General features: G+C 40.6%; 3 protein-coding genes across 3 annotated transcripts; 1 reads left to right on the plus strand and 2 right to left on the minus strand.

The window, feature by feature from the left end:
- Positions 1–6,000: 6,000 nt before the first annotated feature.
- Positions 6,001–8,246, minus strand: LOC120424266 (uncharacterized). The gene is made up of 3 exons (XM_039588328.2): positions 8,097–8,246; positions 6,647–8,022; positions 6,001–6,578 (listed from the first exon to the last, which is right to left on the minus strand). Exons 1-3 carry the CDS (start codon positions 8,127–8,129, stop codon positions 6,203–6,205), a joined length of 1,785 nt encoding a protein of 594 aa, XP_039444262.1. The 5' UTR covers positions 8,130–8,246; the 3' UTR covers positions 6,001–6,202.
- Positions 8,247–10,127: 1,881 nt separating this feature from the next.
- On the plus strand, positions 10,128–11,825 carry LOC120424261 (4-hydroxybenzoate polyprenyltransferase, mitochondrial). The gene is made up of 2 exons (XM_039588323.2): positions 10,128–11,361; positions 11,424–11,825. Exons 1-2 carry the CDS (start codon positions 10,345–10,347, stop codon positions 11,649–11,651), a joined length of 1,245 nt encoding a protein of 414 aa, XP_039444257.1. The 5' UTR covers positions 10,128–10,344; the 3' UTR covers positions 11,652–11,825.
- LOC120424270 (aprataxin and PNK-like factor) lies at positions 11,675–20,314 on the minus strand. The gene is made up of 2 exons (XM_039588332.2): positions 19,447–20,314; positions 11,675–12,268 (listed from the first exon to the last, which is right to left on the minus strand). Exons 1-2 carry the CDS (start codon positions 20,312–20,314, stop codon positions 11,961–11,963), a joined length of 1,176 nt encoding a protein of 391 aa, XP_039444266.1. The 3' UTR covers positions 11,675–11,960.
- Positions 20,315–25,403: the final 5,089 nt, after the last annotated feature.

A 25,403-nucleotide genomic window follows, 5' to 3' on the forward strand; every position in this document is an offset into this window, starting at 1 on the left:
TCTTTGGTTTTCTATTAGGCAATCAACAACTCTGGAGCAACATTTGAAAAGGGCGCATAAGCATTTTGACAGCTGCAACTATTTTGCAAATTCCAAGACAACGAGTAACTATTTAGCAAACCCCGAAGTGTTGAGAGGTAGCTGGGTATGCCAGCTATAGTTTTACACTTCGAGTTTTGTGAAAAGTTTCCAGAAGCTTGAGAATTATCAAAATAGTTCAAACTGTCAAAATGCTTATCCGCCCTTTTCCGCGTGTTGATCAAAAACTTAAATTTTTAGCAAAAAAATGCACTTAATGCACTCTACCTAATTTTAAAACCACAGTCTCATTTAAAAATAATAGAAATTGTTTAATTCGGCTCTTTCCAAATGCAAGTTGGAAATACACTTTTTTTTCAAAAAAAATGAGACTTTTTAAGACATTTCAAATCGGATTAATATATTTAAGGTACAGTCCAGACTCGATTATCTGAAGTTCGAATGTAGTAAAAAAAAAAAAGATTTGTCACTTGTGGATGGCGTCTAAATAAATATTTGTCTCAAAAAAAAATAAACAATTTAATGTCGCTGTTTTTACATCAAAACCCCGATTTAATATCACCAGAGGTGAAATAGAGCCTTTCTTACAAAATGATGAAACTCCGAAAAATATATTGGTGCAATTAATTTTTCAGAAACATAATGATACCACCCAGTGAGAATTTGACCTAAAGCTTCGAATCTTTTTACCTTACTAAACCTCGAATGCCATATTTTTTTTTAATTTCAGAGGTACATTATGGGTCGCAAGATAATTATTGGATTGTTTTTCCAAAATCAAACCTAAGAAAGGCAAAACCGTATACTTATGAAGTTTCAGTTAAAAATGAATATCTTTTCACAAATTTCAAGTGAAATTTCAAATAAAACATAAATCATTCGGTGAAAATATCCCACTACATGAATTAATCAAACTATCCTTCCACGTTTTGAAGGTGCAAAATGCCTCATCGCTCAAAACGAAAAGGAAGACACCCTCCTCCATAAATTCTATTCAAATGGCTGAGAAAAATTGCCTTTTCTTGTTCAAATAGACTCGCACTCCACAGGTTATTGCATTATTGCGCCCTTTCTAGGTTTGTGGGCGAAAAATGTGTGAAAATTTCTCACCCGACGTGTCGTCGTCCAAAGATGACCCAGGGTGCGTTATTGTGCAAGCAAATTATGCCATTTGGACGATTTTCACACGGTGTTAGTTCAATATGCTTAACAGAATCAAGTTTGTTGGTTTCTTGACACAACATCTCTAGTTTCCATGATTATTTGTCAAGATTTCTCAAGAAAATTTCAGTTACAACTTCAAAAAGAAACACATAAAATGTCGAAAATTATGGCAGCCTCCATTATGGCAAACGCGCCATAATTCGCTCCTGTGAAAAAAAGTAATCTTGCTCCAAATTGCATTCCCACATTTTTCCCCCAAATTTCTTCGGAAGCGATTGTTTTCAAAACTTATTCTTTCGAAATTCACCTAAATCCATTAACTTTTTATCCAGAAATTTGTCGCAGCACCACCCCCTGGGGACAATCATTAAAGTGAATGCGTCTCGCTTGTCATCAAACCCACTTTTCTCTTCTCGCAATGCTCTTTCCTATTGGGTTCGACGAGTTTGACTTTGCAAATTCTGGAGAAAAAAAACACAGAAAAAAAAAACAGGTAGCAGGTAGATCGTCTTTCTCCAAGCGCAAAAAAAAGTCCTTTGATGCTGTGCCGGCCCGTCGGCAAAAGATGACTCGAAACGGCTAGGATACTTTTGCTTATGCTAATGCTAATTGCTGTGTCGGTGTTGAACTTTGTCGGCATGTTTTCTTTTGTGCGTGAATTTTTTCGCACCGTTTTATTTTATGAACTGTGAAGTTATTTTTATGTAGCGACAAAATCACCGTATGGGGGCATGAGCTTTTGTAACGTCATAATTGAAAAGGAGAAATAAGTGATAATGATTGTAACGACATCAGAGGACGAGTCTAGTAATTCGCAATGAAATCTGGTTCCAATTTATTGACAGGAAAGTATGCCTTCTATGAACTGTATACAACTTTTCTTTTTTTATAAAAAAAAAAAAAAAAACATTGTTTGCCTGATCTTATGTTGTCGTATCCGGTGCGCGGGACGTGATGTCGCGTGGGAACCTACGGCAGGACCACGGAATCAGCGCACGATACGCAAATAAAACACAGTAAATATAACAAATTGTAAAACGCGTGTATTCTTGTTAAGATCCGGAAATAGAATGAAATGGCACAACAAACTATCTTGAAAGCTAGCATAAAATATTGACGCGCTGTCCTGCGTCACATAGTGGCAGACTGGCAGCCACTTGTGAGCCAGCGACGTGCGGAAAGTGGGGGCACTCCGCGCACTGGTTCTGTCCACAACCATAGAATAGAGATAGGTAGAATTGCCACTCATTTACCGACCGGGGGACAAAACTGTGCTGCCTAACTGATGCCAGCGGCGAAACGGGGAACTACAACACCCTGCGCATAATACTGTCAAGAATGTGGAGAACTGGTTGGCACATATATATTATTAAAAATTTAAAATGATTAAAACACATGGAAAACAAATCAAAACAATTATGAAAATTCAAGATAAATGCATCCATTAACTAGGATATTTCTTTTAAAAGAAGATTAAATTATATGTAATTCGCATCAGCATCCTTTTTTTCAAAATTTCAAGAATATGCCAAATAAGTTGACATCCGTTTTCACTTCTCCAAAACATCTGTTTTGTCATATTGACATTTCGCTGTTGCTGTCAAACCAAGTGAAGAATCGGAGGAGGAAAAGGCTATTTTGCCGTTACGGAGGAAAAGTGATTGTGGTGTTCCAGCTTGAAGATTCCGAGGAAGAAACCCGGCCACGCCGTGTGAGGCACAGTGCTTCCGGCGGCGCTCGTTGGATTTTGCAGTTTCGGAGTGAAGAAAAGTGGTCGTGGAGCGCTGGTGGAGGTTCTGAGGAAAAAACCACTTTGTTCAACTCACTCGCTTCTCGTCGACCAACCTGACCAGCAAGGCCACCGCACTCCAATTTTAACCGCAATTTGTGCCCAATCCTGACGTTCAACCGCCTCCACTGGTCTCGTCTTTTCATCCAGCTTCCAAGCACCATTTCACATTTTTGATCGCCAACTGAATGTCAACAAGCCTTTTTTTTCAATCTGTCACTGTCAAACAAAACGCACCCTCCAGAATGCACAGGGCAGTTCCATCAAAAAGCCCAGTGCGCATTTCGACTGAAGTTCCCCGTTTCGAGCAGTGGTGGCGCTGTCGGCAGTGTCGCTTGACGTTTACAAGGGGGAATCGGCAAGTGGCAATTCTACCTATCTCTATTCTATGCCACAACACATGTTAAACATCAAAGGTACACTCAAAGTAAAAAGTATCCTTTTTTCAAGTTCACCCGTCGTCACCCTTTAAAAGGGTATCGAAAATGTACTGAATTTGACATACACTCAAAGCCCGACCATGGTAATTTTAAGAACATTTGCTAAAAATGCTGCTTATTAAATTAAACGTGGCTTTTCAGCAAAAGTGAACGCAAATATGGTAAAATGTACCATGCTTCCAAAAAAATGCATGGTAGCAATTACGAAATGATGATCATTCTCTCCATATTGGCGGGTTAAAATTACCATGCCGCTCACGACATAGTAAAATTGACTGCGCATATCAGTCAATCCAAGCACAGAATGTTTTTAGCAAAAATACGTCGGTGCGTGTTCTCATTTTAACCCTACAATATGGTAGACACTACCATGGTTGGGTTTTCAGTGTACCCTTTTAAAAGGGTGACGCCGGGTGAACTTTAAAAAAGGATAGAAAGTATCCTTTTTGAGGATTGAAAGTACCCTTTTGAGGGATACTTCTGACTTTGAGTGTAGTGAACTCACCTCGCCAATCAAGATACAAACTATTGCTTTCAGTCAACCGGTGAAAATAAAACAGGCCATGGTTTCAACATTAGTGTTGAATATATCTAAGTACACGGTATGGCGGAAGCAAAATATTATAAATCATTATGGCCCATGGGAGATTTATACGTAAAAAGTTTTGTTTTGTTTTTATAATATTTTATTTGCGCCATACCGTGAAGTATAGACAATATTTTTTGTGAGAATAAACTTTTTGCCGTTGGAATTCTAAAAAATCAAATTATTTTTAAACAAGCCCAAACATGCAAATTGTCAAATGTATTTCAAACTTTTTTAGCTGAACAGACTTCTATTTCCATATAATATTTGATTTGACATATCGACACTACGGGAGCGAATGACCCATAGGGTTAAAGTTCCCCCAATAAAATCAACAACAACAAAAATATCGACACATTTCTTCTGGTCGAAAATGTCTGATGAATTAGACTGACTTCATATTTCTTTAAAATTGTTGATCGAAACCCAATATAAACCTCACTCAATAATGATTAATTTAAAAAATGGCGTTGGTTTTTGACAAGCAGAAATGAAAAATTTGTGTTAACAAAAACGGGATGGCAGTGTACACCAAATCAAATATTCCGAGAGAAACGCGTTTAATGTTTATTCCAAATCTTCGTTAAAGGAAATTTATCATAAGAATGGTATATTAGCCGTTTGGTCCAAACACTTTTTTCGTGAAATTCAAATTTCAGAGGATGCGTTTGAACATCCTCTACCATATTTCTATTTTGACAAAAGTGGATATCAGCCGTTTTTTTTTCAATGATGGGCAAATTATAACATAACCTAATTAGGTGACGCTTAGAAAAAATCGAAAAAAATAAATTGAATATATACCTAAAAGTAGCTATAATTTGAAAACTGTAGATTTTATCAAATCAAATGTTGTACTTTACTCCAATGAAAAATCGCACTGCACGGACCGGTGGCCGGAGTACAGGCCACCGGAAATCCGGATTTTTGAAAAAGTATCAGATTTATTCAATTGTGAACTGATACGCTTTCTTCTACCATGAATTGTCATGCAAAACAATCCTAGAATAACATTAAATACCATAGGACCCATCGGAACCGGTTCCACCGATCTCCGGTGGCCACATCCGGAACCTGTAGTGGGGAACAGCATAAACTAGTCGTGCGACGTATCAAACTTCTTGATTTTGGATGGAATAAAATTTCAAGATGTATTTTTGTCTCTTTGACCGGTTCCCAGGTTCTCCGGTGGCCACATCCGAAGATCATATTTGGCAAATTCCTGAAACCACTCTTGCGACATATCGAACTTCATGATTTAAAAAAAGAGGAGTGTATAACTCATGTCCCCATCCAAAATCAAGAAGTTTGATACGTCGCATTACTGGTTAACACTGTTTCCCTGATAGGTTCCGGGTGTGGCCACCGGAGATCGGTGGAACCGGTTCAGATGGGTCCTATGGTATTTAATATTATTCTAAAATTGTTTTGCATGACTTTTTATGGTAGATGGAAGCGTATCAGTTCACAATTGGATAAATCTGATATTTTTTCCAAAAATCCGGATCTTCCGGTGCCTGACCTCCGGCCACCGGTCCGTGCAGTACGATTTTCATCGGATTATTGTTCTGGTGCAAAAACGAAGCTTTAAGTGTATAGCAATCGACGGTTTGCGCGATGTCATGTTGCGGTAATTTTTTGGGCCCTTTTTTCCCACTGTGCTATGCTTCCGATCAAAATTTCGTACCTGCTTTGCTACGCGCAAATTGTTGAACTTTCGACATTCTTGTGAAATGTTTATTCTTTGAAAATTGCAATAGGATTGAACAGTTTTATAAACCTTAAGCATTTCTTGGCATGAAGCAACGCATAAATAATGATTTTGAAGGTTAACGAGAGTTTATGGGTTTGATTCGGTGGCAAATTTACTCTCCATGCGGTGGGGAAAACGAAGTTTTTTTAAGGTGGCAAATTTGATCTCGCTCGATATTCATACGACGGATTTTTCGAACATGTTTATAACACAATAAGGAACAAAGGTGTAGCGAAATTTATCTCATTTTATTCTCCCAATTCTCGGAGCGCCAGTCTGTTTATTCTCTACTATTACAACTATATCAAATACGATCTCAGCCTTGAAGCAGCCGTCCCAGATCGCGCAGGTCGCACGTGGCTTGTTGTATGGACTAACTATTTTTTTAAACTAGAAAATACGAAACAAAACAAAATGCCCCTCTCCGTCGTCTACGGCTGCGTCATCTCCATCGGGTTCGCCTCCTCCTGCAGCTTGATCCGGTCCAGGGCCTTCCGCCGGTCGGTGAAGCGGTGCAGCTTCATCCAGACCCGGAGGCCCCACTCCATGACGAGGACGGAGGTGAAGAACTCGGTGTATTTGCCGGAGTCCTCCTTAGGGACCAGCTCCCGCTCTAGCTTTTTCATCATGGCCCACTTTTGGTCCTCGGTCAGGGCCAGCGTCACGTCGGTAAAGTAGCACAGGTTCTCCTCGCTCTGCCACTGGCGCTCCGTCTTGTCGCGGTACGTCTCGTGGATGTCGAGCAGTTCGCGCTCGTACTCGTCGTACGTGGCGACCATCTCGTCCACGGTGAGCGCGCCGGTGGTGCTGTGTGGGAGGGGGGGAAATTATGGATTAGTGAAAATTGTTTGGGGGGTGTGGGGTCAAACACTTACAGGTACGGAACATCCAGCAGGGTCTTATCTTCGGGCAGCAAGAGATCGATTTTGTCCAGGGCTGCAATCTGCTGTCGCACGGCTTCGTTCTCCTTTTTGAGCGCTTCCCGATCGACGGGCTGTCGAATGGCCGGCACTTCCTTCTTGGCCGCTTTCTTCTCCTTGGCCGGTTTGGACGATTCGCCGGTGGCCTCCTTTTTGATCGTCGGCTTCTTCGTGTCCTTTTGCAGCCATCCGTCCAGACTTTCGTTCATCTTGGTTTTGGCCGTCTCCTTGCGGCGTCGCTTGCCGCCGGCGGCGGCCTTTTTGGAAGTTTGGGAAGAGGACGCGTTATCCTTCGATTCGGGCGAAGTGATGTCGAGGTTGTAATCGATGTTGTTTTTGGGTTTGCGGTCCCGCATGGAGCGGCCGTTGGTGGGAACTTCGTCGCTGCTGCTCCCGATGAGCTCCTTTGCGGGGGATTCTTCGCTGAAGAGGTTTTCGTCGCTCATGTTGCCGTTCGATTTGGCGACCTCCCGGGAGTTTCGCTTGGCCACGGGGGTGAACCTAGAGGGAAGATCCGACTCCTCCTCCTCTTCGTCGTCCGAGTTGCCAAAGATTTCGGCCTGGCGGCGTCGTTTGGACACGACAGGTTTGCGGCTCTCCGAGGAGCTGGACACGACGATCGGTTTCACGTCAACCGGCGAGTCCTTTTTCTTACGGGGCGTCTTCATCGTTGCCGGAACGTACGCGACGGAGTTGGAGTCCTCCTGGCTCGAGCTCGGCGTGTACGGATCCGGCACGCATTTGACGGTGTCCTCGATCCGGGATGGCTTGTACCGACCGCTGTTCTCCGGACTTGTTCCGTTCAGCGCCGTCGGGACGTACTCCGAGTGGGACGTCGACGACGAGCTCGTCTTCACCGGTGCCGGAGTGTACTCCTGGCTCGCGGACAACGCCAGCAGCGCTTCGTTCTCCTTTTGCATCTTCTCGATCTTAAGTCTCTGCTCTTGCATCTCCTGGAACCCTTCCCGCGACTCGTCCTTAATCCGGACCACCAAACATCCCGGATGTAGCTTCTTCCCGTTCTCATTGAAGATTATGTTCAAATTGTCCCGATAGTTCTCGTCCTTGAACTCGTACCGAACGACGAAGAACGGCCGCTCCTCCACCCGGTACAGGTACTCCTTGTCCACGATGGCCCGCACCGATTCCCGCCGCAAGCCGCCGCCCTCGCCAAACTGCTTCCGGCATAGCTCGCCCAACTTGCGGTAAACCGCCTGCCAAACATCCAGCGGAACATTTTTGTTCTCCGGTCCGGCCGAATCCCACAGCTGCTGCTCGCCAACCCGATCCGGTGCCACCTCCAGGACCAGCAGCACGAATCGCTTCCCGATCTGCGGCAAAATAAAAAGTGGTCAACAGCTGCGCAACAGGTTCGTTCCCCCTACCCCACCCCACCCACACTTGCCTTCAGCTTTTCGATGATCTTCGAGGGGAACATTTTGTTGGGTGGCCGATGTTGTTTGGAATCGACGGCCGCTAGATCATAGCAAGCGGATTGCGAATCTATATCGGAACGCCTGCTAAGCGCGATTGCCGGGAAGGTTTTGAATCAACAACGCGACAACTTTTTTTTGTGTGTTTGTTTTGACGATTGACGTTGACCGCCACAGTTGATTATGCTCAGGGTGGTCACATCAGGGAAAAAACGATAAACCGGGAAAAGTCGGAAATTTTATTCCACTGAAGATATTGTGAAGGCAGACAAAAATCAAAATACGAGCGCAATCCGCTTACATCCTTACCAGAAATCATGATTTTTTGAGTTCAATATCCCACTTTTCATACGAGTTTTTGAGTTCAGGTACTACAACCATAAAAATGGTTATATGGATTGAACTAATAAACTCGTATGAAAAGTGGGATATTGAAGGATTTCGTAGAGAATTGCTCTTTTAGCGTTGATACAACAAAAATCTTGATTTTCAAATCAACAAAACGTTTTGTTGATTCAAATATGCCTTATTTTAAAAAATCGTCAGTTTTTGATTTTTGTATTTTTTATAAAAATATATTTTCAAAATCGGGTTCGTCATGTACACGGGATATTTCATGAGAGTTTTCATCCAAAAATTTTCAAAGACAATTTGGTCCGTTCAATCTCGTGATATCGTGGCACCCGAAAATCAACTCGGAGTTTCGAGAAAAAAACACTCACAAAGTTTGACAGTTTGCTTTGCGCATGGCAAAACTTCAAACTTAAATCGTCTTCTACTCATTTTAATAATGAGATATCTTGATGAAACTAACTCGGTAAATGAACTTCTTGATTAAAGAATTCGACAACATTTTTTCCGCTAGGTTTGCTATTGTTCCAGCGGTGTTCGAAATGACAGCCTACATACATTTTGAGCAGTTTTAAGGGAAAAAATGCGTTTATAATTAAAAATTAAACATTTTCAGAAAAGTGTTGCATTGTAAAGTGTGGCAATTTCGCTAACGATCATAATGCGTGGTGATTTGTATTGATTATAATTGTGACTGGTATTTTATTTAAACGATTTTTCTAAAAAGATGATCGATATTTTGGATATTTAACTTGAGTTAAATGATGCAAAAGTTGGAAATAATGATAAAATGCAATTTAAAAGTGCGGTTTAAACATTTTTTCTTCCTGTTAGACCAAAATATTGAGTTTGAAAATACTTTTTGGTGATTTTTTTGGATTTCACTAAATTTCGAGAAATTGGTCATTTTTAAGAATATTATTGTATAGTAATATGACTCTAATAGTTTTTTGATAAATTCGAGAAACTGGTCATTTTTTAAAAACTTTTTTGCAGTAATATGACTCTAATAGTTTGTTTCATCTATAACACACTATAAAAACGAAACCCCTTTGCTAATTGAACCAAATTTGCATAATTTTTTCAAAAGAGCATTTCGGTAAATTTGAGGAAAAAAAGCATGAAAAATGTACTCAGCCCCTTTGATTAATACATCATTCGATTCGTTTATGCGATTGCCACACTTTACAATAACTTTCATCGATGTGAAAAAAAAATTAAGTGAAATAAAAATCAAAAACTGCTAAAAAAATATATTTCCAAGCAAGGGGTAGCACAGTAAGTGATTTTGAGAAAATTTGAATAGAATAATTCAATTATTGAGTAGTCAAAGTGCACGTGTTTCTGATGGGGACCCCAAACTTCATGCATCTCCTCGAGTTGAGCATGCGCAGTCATTTTTGTAAATTTTTGTAGGTCGGTGTTACTCTTGGGTAAAAGTTGAAAACATACGGATCTTCTTGAGAAAACAAATAATTAAAAAAAAACCTGGAAAATTCTTTTTGGTCTCGGAAGAATCCCGGGAAAAACCTGGAAATTTGAAAATTGTGAACCACCCTGATTACACACAGGGTCGACATTCGAAAATCACCACGTGGGTTCGTCGTCGCATTAAATCAAATTTTGACAGCTGTTAAGTAATCATCATCATCGATCGAAAAGAGAAATAATGTGATCCGCGCGGTGACGGCGAAAATCGTGAATTTCGGTGATTTTTCGTGAATTTGCGTAACTTTTTTGGTACAACACGAGTCGCGACGTCCAATACAACCCGTTTCAAGTCCAAACCGTGTCGGAAAATGAGTTGAAACGCCGCATCGAGAGCGCCGACGAATTTCGCAATCGCGACCATAAAAAGAACGCGAAGAAATGTTACGAACGTTGTTCTGCCGGAAGTGGCAACCGGTCCACCGGCAGCTGCACGGCCAAAGATTGGTGCTGTGCGGCCGGCCACTCGTTGCAGGAGCGACCTCGTTGCGACACGACGGTTGTTTACCTGTGGAGAGAGCAAAGTGCACCGGAATCCGACCGCTGGATGCGCCGCGGTGGCCACTTCCGACCGGAACCGGCAGTTTAGTGTTAAGGAATTTTAGTAGTCAAGTTAGCGATAAGGATCGAGGTGGCGCGCTGACGACGCGGATTGTGCAGAGTCCGTACGCGCGGTTGATGCGGCTGGACCGGCCGATCGGATCGTGGCTGCTGTTTTGGCCGTGCGGCTGGAGTATTGCGCTGAGCGCACCGGCCGGATGCTGGCCGGATCCGGTGATGTTGGCGCTGTTTGGAACGGGGGCGTTTATTATGCGGGGCGCAGGTTGCACCATAAACGACATGTGGGACAGGGACATCGACGCCAAAGTGGCACGAACGAAGAGTAGACCGCTGGTGGCGGGGGAACTGACCCAGCTGGACGCTTGGATGTTCCTTGGGGGGCAGTTGGCCGTTGGTCTGCTGGTGCTGCTCGAGTTGAACTGGTACTCGATTGTGCTCGGGGCGAGTTCCCTCGGGCTGGTAATCGTCTACCCGTTGATGAAACGGATCACGCACTGGCCGCAGCTCGTCCTCGGGATGACCTTCAACTGGGGAGCGTTGCTAGGCTGGAGTGCCACGACCGGTTCCGTTCAGTGGTCCGCCTGTCTTCCGCTTTATCTGGCCGGAGTTTGCTGGACCATTGTCTACGACACGATCTACGCCCACCAGGACAAAGTGGACGACGTTCTGCTGGGCATCAAATCGACGGCGATTCGCTTCGGGGACAACACGAAGCTGTGGCTGACCGGGTTTTCAACGGCCATGCTCGGAGGACTCGTCACGTCCGGAATCGTTTGCGACCAGACCTGGCCGTACTATTCGGCGTTGGGCATTATTTCGGCGCATCTCGCACATCAGGTAAGCTCCCCGTGGGTTCTAAACCTTGCAATTTGATCATAAACAACACTCCCCACCTTCAGATCTACTCGCTGAACATCCACAACCCGACGGATTGCGCCAACAAGTTCATCTCGAACCACCAAGTCGGGCTAATTTTGTTCCTTGGAATCGTATTGGGCACCCTGTACAAAGGCTATTCAAACAAGACCGCTTCATCAATCGTCACCCCTGGTCCCACCTCAGCACTCTTGATGTCCAACCAAACCAAACCAGGAACGACCGGAGTTAACCGCAACGTGGCCGTTTAACGGTCAAACGCATAAACCAAGAATTTTCTTTTTTTAAACGCTTCTTCTTTATTCTGTAAATAATTTATGAAATTTGTACAGCTTTAAGGTGCATGTGTCGTGTCTAGCTGGATTAGGAATAAAAACCTTACTTTGATTTGCCAAAAAGTATCGCTCAGGAAAATCGGAAACGGACTCTTTCTCTAGTGGATTCCACCGAAAACTGCCCTCGGCTCTTTCTAATAGTAATAACTTACAAACAAATTTATTCCCCGTTTTTGTAACAATAGAGAGTGAGAAAAACAAAAAAAAATCACCAACAACCAACGTTCACTCTTCATCCCGCTCCTCGTTGGACTCGTCCGAACCGTCGTCGGAATGTTCCCCGTCGCCATCGCCATCCGGGTCGTAATCGTCGCTGTCGCTGGCCGAACCGAACAAACTCCGTCCGTCGTCGTCGTCGCCTCCACTCTCGGTGTCATCGTCGGCGCCCACGTCGTTGATGATGGCCGCCATCAGGACGTCCCGCACAAACTGGTTGTCCCGGCGGAGGCGGCCCAGTGTGGGCGGTGGAGGGGGAACGTGGATGACCGGCACGCGAACCACGTTCACCGGTTGCGCCGGCCGCACGACGGAGGCTGTAACGAGTAACGACCTGGCGGGAGTTAGGTTGCGGGTGGCAGGATTTAAATTGATGATGTTGGTGAATTTATTAGCCCTCTCTCTAACATGAAAAAAAATAAAAACAACATCTCAATGATCAAACGGGGACTTTCTCAACAGCAGCGTCCGATTTTATTTGAGAATAAAATTACCGACCAACTCCAAACTAAACTTATTTAGGGAACCCGTGGAGATTTTCCCTTATCCCCTTAAAAAGTGGAGCATCAACACTTCCCATCTTCCAATTTTCTCTACTATCCGCTAAAATCACCGTCTCCAAGCGAAGCGAACTAACTTGAATTTTGCTCATTTATTAAATACCTGACGCGATTGCAAAAATAACGCATTTCTTAAGAGCGAGTCCACGAACAGGGCATACCCCTTTGTATGGGACGTCGTTTGGACCTCATCAATCTGCCTGAAATTTTCTGGGGTTGTTTGTACATATGAAACTAGCTTCTGGCCAAAATATGAGCACTCTTGGTCAACGGGAAGTGGAGCAAATCGGGGCACAAAGTTTGAAGGTTCAAAAACGTCCAAAATCTTAATAAGGCTGTAACTTGAGCAAACCTTAATTAAATTTAAAAATTCAAAATGCATCTGAAAGGGCTTAAAAAATGCAACAAAATGCAGGGTGAAGCATCCCAATTGGTTGAATCTAAAGGGAGTTATTGGCATTTTAGTGAAAAAATAGCATAATTTTCAAACTCAAATAAAAAAGTGTTCCATCCAGATATCAACTCGGTTCGACCTGCAGCTTGTAGGGGACATCTGGGACTACCATCTGAAACTGAGAACGCTTTGGGTAAGGCAGTTTAACATATTAAATAGACACTTTTACTTTTAGTGGTTTTTTTGGTTGTAAATTTTTGCTCGGAGGACCCCTCAGATCACATTTTCTGGTAATAATTTTATCATATTCGTGTTCCTGAGACAATTTCACAATAGAACAATGCATAAAAATGTTTATTTTCATCCATTTTAACCCTTTAAAAAATAAAAGTTTAAAAAAAAACTTTGATTCACATTTATTGAAAATCGAGTTCGTTTCCAAGGATACTAGATGACACCAGAAAAAAAGCATCTTCTTTAATTTTTTTAGCTTTCATTTTTTAAAGGGTTAAAATGGATGAAAATAAACATTTTTATGCATTGTTCTATTGTGAAATTGTCTCAGGAACACGAATATGATAAAATTATCACCGGAAAATGGAATCTAAAGGGTCCCTCAAGCAAAAATTTACAACCAAAAAAATCACTAAAAGTAAAAGTGTCTATTTAATATGTTAAACTGCCTTACCCAAAGCGTTCTCAGTTTCAGATGGTAGTCCCAGATGTCCTCTACAAGCTGCAGGTCGAACCGAGTTGATATCTGGATGGAACACTTTTTTATTTGAGTTTGAAAATTATGCTATTTTTTCACTAAAATGCCAATAACTCCCTTTAGATTCAACCAATTGGGATGCTCTACCCTGCATTTTGTTGCATTTTTTAAGCCCTTTCAGATGCATTTTGAATTTTGAAATTAAATTGAATTTTGCCAAAGTTATAGCCTTTTTAAGATTTTAGGCGTTTTTGAACCTTCAAACTTTGTGTCCCGATTTGCCCCACTTCCCGTTGACCTAGAGTGCTCATATTTTGGCCAGAAGCTAGTTTTATATGTACAAACAACCCCAGAAAATTTCAGGCAGATTGGTGAGGTCGATGCGAGATGGGTATGCTTTGCTCGTGGACTCGCTCTTAAGGAGATATTAGACTATGACATACGGGGGGATGGCAACCCTATTCCGACCAAAGCAAACTGACAACAGTCGACATTAGCACGGTTGTCAAATGAGAGCCCACAACAAAAGCACTAGCTGTCAAATGGTAGCCCATAACAAATCATTGTTTGGGTTTTTGATTTTCAAATTTTCCGCAATTTAAACGATAAATTCCTCACACGAAAACACGTGAATTGTGTTGCTGATGGCTAATTCTATCATATTTTTGTAAATTCCATCCCAATATTGGCTGAAAATTCATATCGAAAAAAGTGATTTTTCTGTTTACCCTTTTTTGCTTTTTTTCTTTTGGTCGACAAAACAGTGCGCCCGTACACTCAGAATCGGCATTACACATTTTCCAGTTTGCTTTTACACATTTGCATGGGACTTTTGAGTTCAACCAGGATAATACACTTCGTGTAACCATAGTAATATGTATAATACTGATTGTCAGTGTTTGTTTTCTGAACTTCCAAGATGGCGTCTTCTTCGCTACCCCCTGATGACATACAACCTCATACTTTTTCGTGTTTGACAGTTTACCAAACAAAGCAAAATAAATGCAGGCTGACGTTTCTGCAAACAAATCTTGAGTTTTTTTTGATTAGGTCCTATAAACATATGAAAGACAATAGTTTATTGGTCCTTTTCAAAAAAAACTCTGGAAATGCAGGCAAACTGCCAAAAGTGTAATACCGTCTTTATGGAGAGAATTGTCAAACTGCCACTCGTATTGGGTACCCCATTGATAAATCTCAGAGATTTTTTTTTTTTTTTTTTTGAATAAATCAATTTGAGTATTTTTTTAAACTTTTCAAATATTTGAAATACATTTCGGACTTGATTATTCGAAATGTTTGGCAAAATTAACTTCGGATTAAATCGAATTAGGAAAAATAATATGTTTTTTTCGTTGTCTTGTTTTTGGGTCGTTGAGCTAAAATGTGTCCAAAAATGCTCTCAAGTGATTTGTAAATTTCAAATCCCAGATGGCGGTGATGAAAAATTGGGAAAATGCATTTGATAATTTTACGGGCAAGCAACCACTGAAATTTTACTAAACCCTGATTGCGATGTTAAAAGTGAGAGATTTTTTTTTTTTAATCAAATCAAAAGTTATTTAGGAAATTTTCAACAGGTAAATACTATTACTAACGTGTTCTGCATTTTGATTTCAATATAAAACATTGGTTATTTTAATATCTTTTAAGTTAATCGTATTTTCTAATATTTAACATGAAATTTAAAGAAAACTTTCAGATATTTTTGAAGTTTAAAAAATGTGAAATGACTTCCACCAGCTAAAAAATGACGCTTTTCATACAAATAATCACATTTTGAGTGAAAACAAAAAAATTGCAGTGATTTTCAATTATCTAAATTCGGAAAATTTGCAGTGATCAATAACATCAAAAAACAAATATTTTGCGCATTTCACTTTTCATGAGAGACTTTCCGTTTCCTGACTGACTTAATAATAAAAATAATGTTTTTTTTATAGATTTTCATGCTTTTAACATCAAATTCGAGTTCTGCGACCCAGTCTAAGTCAAATTTGAGTAGCAAAATTAATTATAAAATGCATTTTTTAAATATTTCATCGCCGCCATTTTGGCCGCCATCTTAGAATAAACAATTCTTAATCACTTTATTGTAGTTTAGGGGTTATATAGTACGGTATGCTGATCGGAAGGAACGTGGTCAAGAAATTATGCGTGTTCTTTTCGTGAACCCCCCCAAGAAAAGTTGACAGTTCGGTATGAGCGCGTTTGATGGTGGCGCGCTTGAGGTTCTTTGGGGGAAAAAATGAAAAGATCAAAAATATTAAAAAGTTAAAATTAAATAGATTAAAAATGTTTATTCAAAAACTTTAAACAACAATTATTATTTATAAACAAAATTGAGAAATCAAAAATTTAAAATTACTTCAAAAAAACGTTACTTAATCCACCTTTAGGTGGTTGGTGCCTTCCTCGCATTCATTAAGTGAATACACTACACAGCCTCAAAATAGTGTATAAATAACACTTATTTTTTATCAAAATATCTGAGATCCGGCCTCAAGAAAAGTGCATTAAAAACACTAAAGTACTTATAACTTTTGATAGGGTTGTCAGATCTTAAATCTCTTGGGCTCGTTGGAAAGGTCTTTCAAATACCTTTCTAACAATATATGACATGACGGGTTTTCTTACAAAAACCCCCCTTTTTACAATCTTCCGATGTTTAGCTAAAACCGTTATTTTAGCATAACTTTTGAAGTACTTTTCTAAACTTCATAATATTAACTAGGGTCTTGTGGGACCCCAAGACGGATCGAATGAGACCAAAACAGTCTAAATCGGTTCAGCCAGTCCGGAGATAATCGAGTGCATATTTTTGGGTGCACGGACTCACATCCAGACACACGCACAGACATTTGTTCAGAATTTGATTCTGAGTCGATAGGTATACGTGAAGGTGGGTCTACGAGGTCGAATAAAGAAGTTCATTTTTCTTGTGATTTTATAGCCTTTCCTCATTGAGGTGAGGAAGGCAAAACAGAAAATTAGAAATTTATAAATTCTAAAACTAGACAAACTAAAATTATGAATTATGTAATAATGAAATAAGGAAATCAGGAAATAAGGAATATAAGAAATAAGGAAGTTAGGAAATTAGGAAATATGGTAATTAGGAAATTGGGAAATTAAGAAATTAGGAAATTAGAAAATTAGAAAATTAGGATATTAGGAAGCTAGGAAATAAAGAAATTTGGGTATTAGGAAATAAGGAAATTTGAAAATTTGGAAATTGGGAATATAAGAAATTCGGAAGTTTGTAAATTAGGAAAAATGGATGTAGGAAGTTTGGTAATTAGGAATTTGGGAAATCAAGAAATTAGGAATTTAGAAAATAAGGAAATTAGAAAATTAGGAAATTAGAAAATAAGGAAATCAGGAAGCTAGGAAATAAAGAATTTTTGGTAATTAGGAAATTAGGAAATTTCGAAATATGGAAATTAGGAAATTATAATTCTTAAATTCTTAAATTTTTAAATTCTTAAATATGGAGTTTTGCGTTCCTTCCGATCTGCATATCAGCCTTATACCTAAGCTCGACAGTCAAAAATAAGACAGCAACAAAAAATCTGACTCGATTAAACGAAGTAAATTTTTTCCAGAGCCATTATCCGAAGGCCGAGTCTGGACTGTACTGAAATCTAAATCTTAGAAATAGCTTGTTCTTGGAAGAAACGCATGAATTTATAAAAGCTGTAGTTTTCCAAAGAAGAGGCCCAAGAATAAGACCTTGGAAACAAATCACTTTGGATAATCGATTCACACAACATTTTTTTCTCTGTGCACAGTGAACGAAATGGAACCCAAAATCGGACTTCATTGAACGCGGCTGGTTCCCTGGTATGAAAAATAGTTTTTCTTATGTTAAAAATTCCGGGGAATCGATTGGTGATGGTTTCATCCACCACACGAAACGGCAAAGGGTCCATTTTGCCCCAAATCCCATTTTTTTTTACATTTTTTCTTGAAAATCGGTCTGTATTTAGAGCGGAAGCTTTATGCGGCCATCCAAAATGCACTTAACTTATGTGAAAATGTCCCAGGAATCCAGTAAAAATAACCACTTGCACCGCAAAAATCATCTAGGAACCATTTAACCCCAATTCCGCTATAAAAGCATTTTTGACCGTTTTCAAATGTTAGGTCACATTTTTAAAATCTGAAAATATTTTTATCGTAAAGATCAGACAATTTTACATAAAAATGACGAATTGCACTTGATAGTTGGACACATTTATGTTGATAAAAATATTAATTATGTAAAAGGCAGTTTATTCTGCGTTTGGGGAAATTGGCCCAAAACTGATTCTTCAATCTTTTTATTTAGTTTAATTTCTATATCAACATAAATGTGTCAAACTATCAAATGCAAATCGTCATTCTTATGTAAAATTGTCTGATCTTTACGATAAAAATATTTTCCGATTTTAAAAATTTGACCTAACATTTGGAAACGTGTGCTTTTATAGCGGAATTGGGGTTAAATAGACCCTAGATGATTTTTGCGGTGCAAGTGGTTATTTTTACTGGATTCCTGGGACATTTTCACATAAGTTAAATGCATTTTGGATGGCAGCATAAAGCTTCCGCTCTAAATACAGACCGATTTTCAAGAAAAAAAAAATATAAAAAAAATGGGAATTGGGGCAAAATGGACCCAATCACCAATCGATTCCCCGGATTTTTTTACATAAGAAACACTATTTTCCATACCAGGGAACCAGCCGCGTTCAATTAAGTCCGATTTTGGGTTCCATTTCGCCCACTGTGCAGTGTGTTATTTGTTATTTTCGAGCTAGGCCTCTAGACTACGCTAAAGTGATTCCAAGATGGCGGCCAAAATGGCGGTAATGAAATATTGAAAAAATGCATTTTGTAATTTAATACGCAATCAACTATTAAAATTTGACTAAAATGAGAACTCGAATTTTATTCTAACATATCGAGCCTGGACTGTATTTAGCATTTCATTTTTTTGTGTGCTAAATTATGTTTGTTTTAGTTGACAGATTTTTCAGATGATTTGGAACTTTTTAATGCCTTTTAAATAGTATTTTGTCGGGTTTTTTTTTTGCATTCCTCACTGAGGAAAGGCTATAAAATCACTCGAAAAACGAAATTCTTAATTTGACCTCGTAGACCCACCTTCACGTATACATATCGATTCAAAATCAATTTCCGAGCAAATGTATGTGTGTGTGGGATGTTGATCGAAATAATTGCACTTGATTATCTCAGCACTGGCTGAACCAATTTTGACCTCATTCGATCCGCCTTGGTGTCTTACTAGATACTATCCACAAATTATGATGTTGAGTTAAGTGGTTCAAAAGGTATGCTCAAAAAACGGTTTGAGCAAAAGTCCGGAAGATTGTAAATTTTTGGAAAGGTATTCAAAAGACCTTTCCACAAGCCCAAAAAAAATTAAGATCTGACAATACATTCAAGTAAAACTACAGATAACAACCAATGATAACCAATTTTTATTTACCCACACGTTTAAAAATTCATATCAATACCGTTTTGAAAGAGATAACATAAATACTAGATAACAATGATTAGCTTCACACCGAATCAATAGATAACGTAATCACCCAGCTTGGCCGGTTGCCTGACGTTCCGTTGGGGACGAGCAGCACCGTTATCGTCTTGGTCGGAATCATCGCCATCCCCCGTTGTCGGTAGTTGACCGATCCGTGGGACATATTTGGCTGCTAAATAAAATTTTAATCCTTACTTTTTGAATATTCATTATAATTACAAACGATTTCGATATGAATTTCCAATTGTGCCATAAATGAAAACGAAAATGAAAATGAAACGTACCTGCATACTCACTTGAATCGGGATGTTGGTACTCGCGAAAGTGCTGTGGATTCCGCCGGTAGCACGCGGCCCCGAACGGACAGTGCGGCGCATCGTCGGCCGCGGGTGGAAACGCCGGCCGCCGGTAGTCCACGTCGTGCGGATGGGCAAACTCGGCCCGATGGTCCGCCGTGTGACGGTAGCACGCGATGCCGAACTGGCACGAAGGCCGCACCGGAGGACCGGTGCTGTCGGCGGTTTCCTTTTTGACCTCCACGGCGGGAGCTGCATCGGGTTGTGTGCCGGTGCTGTTGCCTTCGGCAGCTTCATTTTCTTCACCGTCCGGATCAGGTTTGACAACTGTGGGAGTGGTCGCTTCGAAGCTCGGCGATTCCAAAGCAGCGGCGGCAGCCGCTTCTTCTTTCGGGTTTTGATTTGACGTAACGACGCCATCTTCCGTGGCCTCGCTTCTGTGCCTCTTCGAGGAATCTGCCTCTGAATCTTCCCCGCTGTTCTTCCGCTTCTCCCCAGCAACGACGACTGAAGCATCCGGAATCGGTCCACTGTTGACCTCCTCCATGGTTCGAACGCGCAGCGTTACTCCCGTAGATGTGACTTCGCCGTTCGCCGGCACTTCCGGTCCCGTGGCAACCTCCCCGAACCGAATCTCGTACCAGTACTGATCCGGCAGCAGGGCAAATTTGTCCCCCTTCTGCAGTGTGGCCGTTAAATCTTTAGCCAGAATGTTCAGCACGCCGTCCACTCCGGTCCGGATGAAGATCGGATTCGAATGGGTCGAGGTGATCTGGACGCTGTGGCCACCACCGCTTTCGACCGCGTCGAGTTTGAGAGTGCCGTGAGTGCGTAGACACCTATTCGAGCGGATCATGGCGCTGTGACAGTATCAAGTCGTCGAATCTAGCAAGCATACGCCACATCACGACAAGCACGAGTATTGTCTAGAGACTCTCACAAACACAAGAACCGACAGAACGAAGACATCGCGCGCGCTTACAACAAACCTGCAGAATTTGTTCGTACTCACGATCGCGCCGAGATTTAGCTGACGATAGCACAACCCGGAGCTCGGTTCTGCGGGCACACGGTCAATGTCCCGCCTAGTCGCGCAATCATATCGCGATCTACAAATAGCGAAGTGAACACGGTGTCTTTGCATCTCGGTTGTGGCATCCAATCGCATCATTTTAAAACATTCTCGTACTGAATAATCTACACACATTCTTCCAACTTCTGAGGTCACTAACAAATACGTCGAAATACACTATTTTCTATGACAGAAACGCCGTACGAGTCACTGTGCGCGTGCAACAACCTTCCAGTGAAGTCGCGACTTTCTCATAGTTCTCAGTCCACGCGTCTAGTGATAACGAGTTGGACGCGCGCTTCTCTCGATGTCAACATGATCCACTATCATAATCTCAACCAGTGGTATCTGCGAGCAAACTACTACACGGATCTCGATACTCATAGCGAGCCTCTATTCTTTATCATAAGATATGAGTAGTTCTCTTTCTTCTTTACACATCTCATATGAACCTTACATAGTTCGTTCATACACAACTACAACAAACTGAGGTCAAGTTCAATATATCTAATCTATCTTCTTTCTGGAGAGCGCATTTACAATTATTGCACAGCAATAGAGCGCGCAGGAGGACAAGAAATCGCACCGAGTTCATACTTCACGCTTACGACAGATCTCATGGGTCAGCGTAATCGCCAAGCCTCGAACATAGGCGCAGCAGTCGTGAAAATCGAGACACAGCTTTAACGAAACCTGAAAAACTCAAGGCGAAGACAGACAGATTGCTGTCATCAACCTCTGTGTTTTGCGATATCTCACATAAGCGCGTCTCTCTTGACGGCGTTTTCTTCACTACAGTGGGATCGCGAGCATGCGAGGAGCACCTCACTATTCGCAACTTCTTCACACTGCTACGACTTATAGCAAGCCGCGACGAGTGCGAAAAACAACTTAGGCGTACTCTCTGCGTGAGAAAGCATCAGATTGCTGCAATCTATTATTGCGATAGTATCTAGCGTAGCAGAGATCAACCTAATCTCTTACTTCTGACACAACTCAGGACCTCTTATAGTGACTCTACACCTACGAGAAGACGTTTAAATGAACTTATAGAGACAATCACATTCTTTGGAACAAGATTAGTCCTCCAAGCCGAGTGCTCTTCTTGTACGTAAAGACACACGCTGCCGGGTACGTAGTCACTCTCTCGATACCAAGGTGTGTCTCACACGGTGAGATTCCATTAGCGGACTATAAAAATTATATTCTTCTATCATCTCATTTTTCCTTCTTGGCATTACAATATGACTCTCACAATAGAGTGACACAGAATGGCTTTTTCAGCATATGCAGCGAGTTTTAGTCTATCGCGCGCGAGGAGATGGAGCGTAGATGCATAAACAATAGACACTAGTGAGCCTTCTAGTAACGCAAAGCAATTTCATATCTCATCTTGTTTTTGGCGCGTTTATAAAATGCTCAGCTAAGAACGAATATGACGGAACAACTGACTCTTTTCTACTCTCTTACTAGCTCTGTGACCCTATGACATGGTACCTACACTTATATAGATCTACACTGTCATACGTAGAGCTTCACATATCTGTCTCACTCAGCACAGCGAGACTAAGCGACATGTTAATTACTATTTCACACTACTTGCTTTACATATATAATACCTCTTTACTACTAAACACCGTGAGTGGTCGATCTAACAAGGTGACTACATTTTACTCAACCAAAATAAGCATTATATCGATCTTAGCAAAGCACTACACAACTAATACTCAGTGCAATATTCTAAGCTACTCATTATTACGACCCAATGAGGAGTGATACAAAGGTCGACTGCTGAACACAAGTGATATGTATTATCGTATGAGAGCGGTAAACAACACACAATAAAAACCACTCACTCTAGTACCTACTTTATAACTCTTTCATTTTCAGGACGCAAAACAAAAATATTCGGCAAGCACAAAATTCTTACACTCGAGATTGGGATCTTACAACTGAGGTCACGCCATCTGGAGATGCATTTGCACAGAGCATGTCACGAAAAGGAGACTTTTCATGTCAAGAAGGCAGCCTTCTTAGCGGCGGGTTCTACTTTCCTACTTATCAACTCTAAACACGACACATCTCACTAACATCACGACTTGTCTGCATCATATCTCTTTTTCTTTTATAAATACAACTCTACATTGAGGCCACGAACAAACTGGGTTCTCAAATGTACTCGAGACATTCTCTCTTCTCAGACCTTATGCGTACAGCTGATCACAAACAATCACATCTAACTCATCTAACGCTATCTTATACCACATAGACCATCAACTGAGCAACTTCATCTTAAATTAACTTCTATAATCCTTAACTCTCTTCAAATTCTTAATTCTTAAAGTATCTGAACACATCTTACTCAATTATGAGCATCACAATTCGAAAACAATCTCTACTATCGTCTATATCATCTAGCTTGCTTAAACTATCTCTATAATCTTAGCTTACAACACTCCTTACAAATCAGAGACTATCACACATAATTCGATCTCAATTGCTATTAAAATTTCTCCACAAATTCATACACATCTTACTAAACAATTCTACTACACCTCTTGACAATATAGTCTACATTCGATACCTAGAATTCTACACATATTCTTAGTAATCTCTTCAGCGAACACTCACTCACTCATAAATTCTAAATCTATCTGTAAGCGTTTCTTAAACATATCCGTTAAATTATTCTCTAAGAGTTCTATAAAACACGCTTATAATTCTATAAACTTCTCTCTACAAATCTTCCTTAAACTTCCTTTAACTCTTAACTACTAACTATTCTACACATAGAATCATAATATATTACTAGTCATATTGCGGTCAATATTATGCGAGTACAACAATCACCAAATACATTCATTGACACATGCACTTAAAATTCCTTAAGAATCTTCTTCTAGAGCATTCTCTATAAAATCCTTACAATTCTCTTAAATTCTTATACATTCTTATTCTTCTATTACCTATAAATGTCATAAACATTACATCTCAACATATTCTTACGAGATTCTATCGAGAACTTCTCTCTGAGTTACAATATTCTGTTATCTATTCCTTAACTTCTTCAAATATTCTTAATCTCTTCAGAATCTACGAAGTGTCAGCTTGTACACTCTTACAACAATATCTATAACAATTCTTTACATTCTACACAAATATTCTACTTAATCTCAGCTACTAGAGACATTAAGACAATGCTCACCACACTTACTATACTTCAGTCTAGTCTACAAAGTAAACGTTTACAAGATCTTATATTACATATCACTTGATATCACTTATCTCTCTATATCGACCTAGTGGCAAACTCTACTCTATGAGATTGTTATCATTCATCTGATATATTGCGTTACTTTAATAGACATGATAAGCAGTTCTCATCCCAGAGAGATTCATACTTCGCTGTACTGCATATGAACAACCTGCAGAGCAGAGACCAATCACACACAGGCCTATATGCCAGGGAGGGCCGAATCACTGATACATCACACCTTAGACTTTAGTGCGAGCACGTCAGGATCATACCTGAGCATATGAGCCATGTAGAGCATAGAAAATCTCTACCTCATGGTTAGTATCACACACTAATCGCGCCGTACAGAGAGAAAATCTAAGGGCCAGTCTAAGATCTAATCACTACAGCAATGACCTTACCGAACCCCATACAACCCAATCTATCCACTTATTCAATATTTACACGACGCGAAGTACAGATCTCACGCCTTAGAATGCGGACATAAGATCACACAGTTCTACACAGTAACAGACTGTAAAAGATATATTTGCGAGGAGGTGAGGAGGTGTAGAGTGACAGACGTTATATAACTGTTACATCAGCGTATTACGCTAGTTCGCAGGAGCTATCTCAGGTCGTAGCTTCTACAACATAGTGCGCGCATTTAACCTTTCATCCTAGCTCTGACACAGACAGCACTGTGAGAGCAGGAATCGTCTTAATTAATAAAATCGGGCGTCAATTCATCAAGATGATGCCGCTATAACAACGGTCTCCGAAACACACTATCAAACAAACACTCTCTCACTAGCCATCAAGAAGTCTACGCTATGCCTACTCTACTACAAACTGCACTAGATATATCAAGAATCGCACGCAACAAGAGAGCAAAATGCAGCGATATTGCGTGCGGAGCAGAACACACACAGCTAGACATGACCACACTGTGACCGGACACTCATACTGCATGTGAGTAATGGCGAGAAGAGCGAGAGTTTCAGGGGGGTGATCCTAGAGATAACAAAACACTTGATAAACAAAACAAAAGATTTGCCATATAAGTTAGAGGAGTAAAACGACTCAGAGACGATCAGTTTTAAGTCTAATGAGTTACGAATACTGATAGATCGACAATGAACTGTAAATACCAGGCTAATAATTCTACTTGAGCGTGTAAAGACATAGAAGTTAGATATACAGCTGAACAGGACTTGGAACTTAAACACGACAACATATCACAACACTAGAGATCATCTCTGTGGGACGAGTCTCCTTAGACGCTACATCGCGACACGCCTACAGCAAGCCTCGCTTGCTTGATGAAATTGCATTTTACACTTAGATGACTCTAGATACAGCGCAGAGTAACAGCAGGGGCATGAACATATACTCTAGATTCATACTACGAAGTCACAAGGCTCACGTTTCTCATCTAAGCCAAAACACTCTTAGAAGTCAAACCTTACTAGCACCTGGACTCCTTTCCGACGACAACAACACTACATGACACTGATAGCCATAGCAACGACAGCTACTCCAATAAAAGACACATTGCATGCCAGACGCCTCACATAGTATCGATCTACATACCTACTGTACACTGACACATATCAGTTCACTCTGAAACTCACCGGC

This window comes from Culex pipiens, chromosome 1, assembly GCF_016801865.2.
Source record: "Culex pipiens pallens isolate TS chromosome 1, TS_CPP_V2, whole genome shotgun sequence".
Lineage (NCBI taxonomy): Eukaryota > Metazoa > Arthropoda > Insecta > Diptera > Culicidae > Culex > Culex pipiens.

Excerpts from the sequence above, each read along its gene's own strand:
- LOC120424261 (XM_039588323.2), top strand. The coding sequence starts at position 10,345 with ATGTTACGAACGTTGTTCTGCCGGAAGTGGCAACCGGTCCACCGGCAG. Across the intron at positions 11,362-11,423 it reads CGGCGCATCTCGCACATCAG|ATCTACTCGCTGAACATCCA; the intron begins GTAAGCTCCCCG and ends CCCCACCTTCAG.
- LOC120424270 (XM_039588332.2), bottom strand. The coding sequence starts at position 20,314 with ATGATCCGCTCGAATAGGTGTCTACGCACTCACGGCACTCTCAAACTC. Across the intron at positions 12,269-19,446 it reads CGATTCAAGTGAGTATGCAG|CCTCCGTCGTGCGGCCGGCG; the intron begins GTACGTTTCATT and ends TACTCGTTACAG.
- LOC120424266 (XM_039588328.2), bottom strand. The coding sequence starts at position 8,129 with ATGTTCCCCTCGAAGATCATCGAAAAGCTGAAG. Across the intron at positions 8,023-8,096 it reads AGATCATCGAAAAGCTGAAG|ATCGGGAAGCGATTCGTGCT; the intron begins GCAAGTGTGGGT and ends ATTTTGCCGCAG. Across the intron at positions 6,579-6,646 it reads CTGCTGGATGTTCCGTACCT|CACCACCGGCGCGCTCACCG; the intron begins GTAAGTGTTTGA and ends CCTCCCACACAG.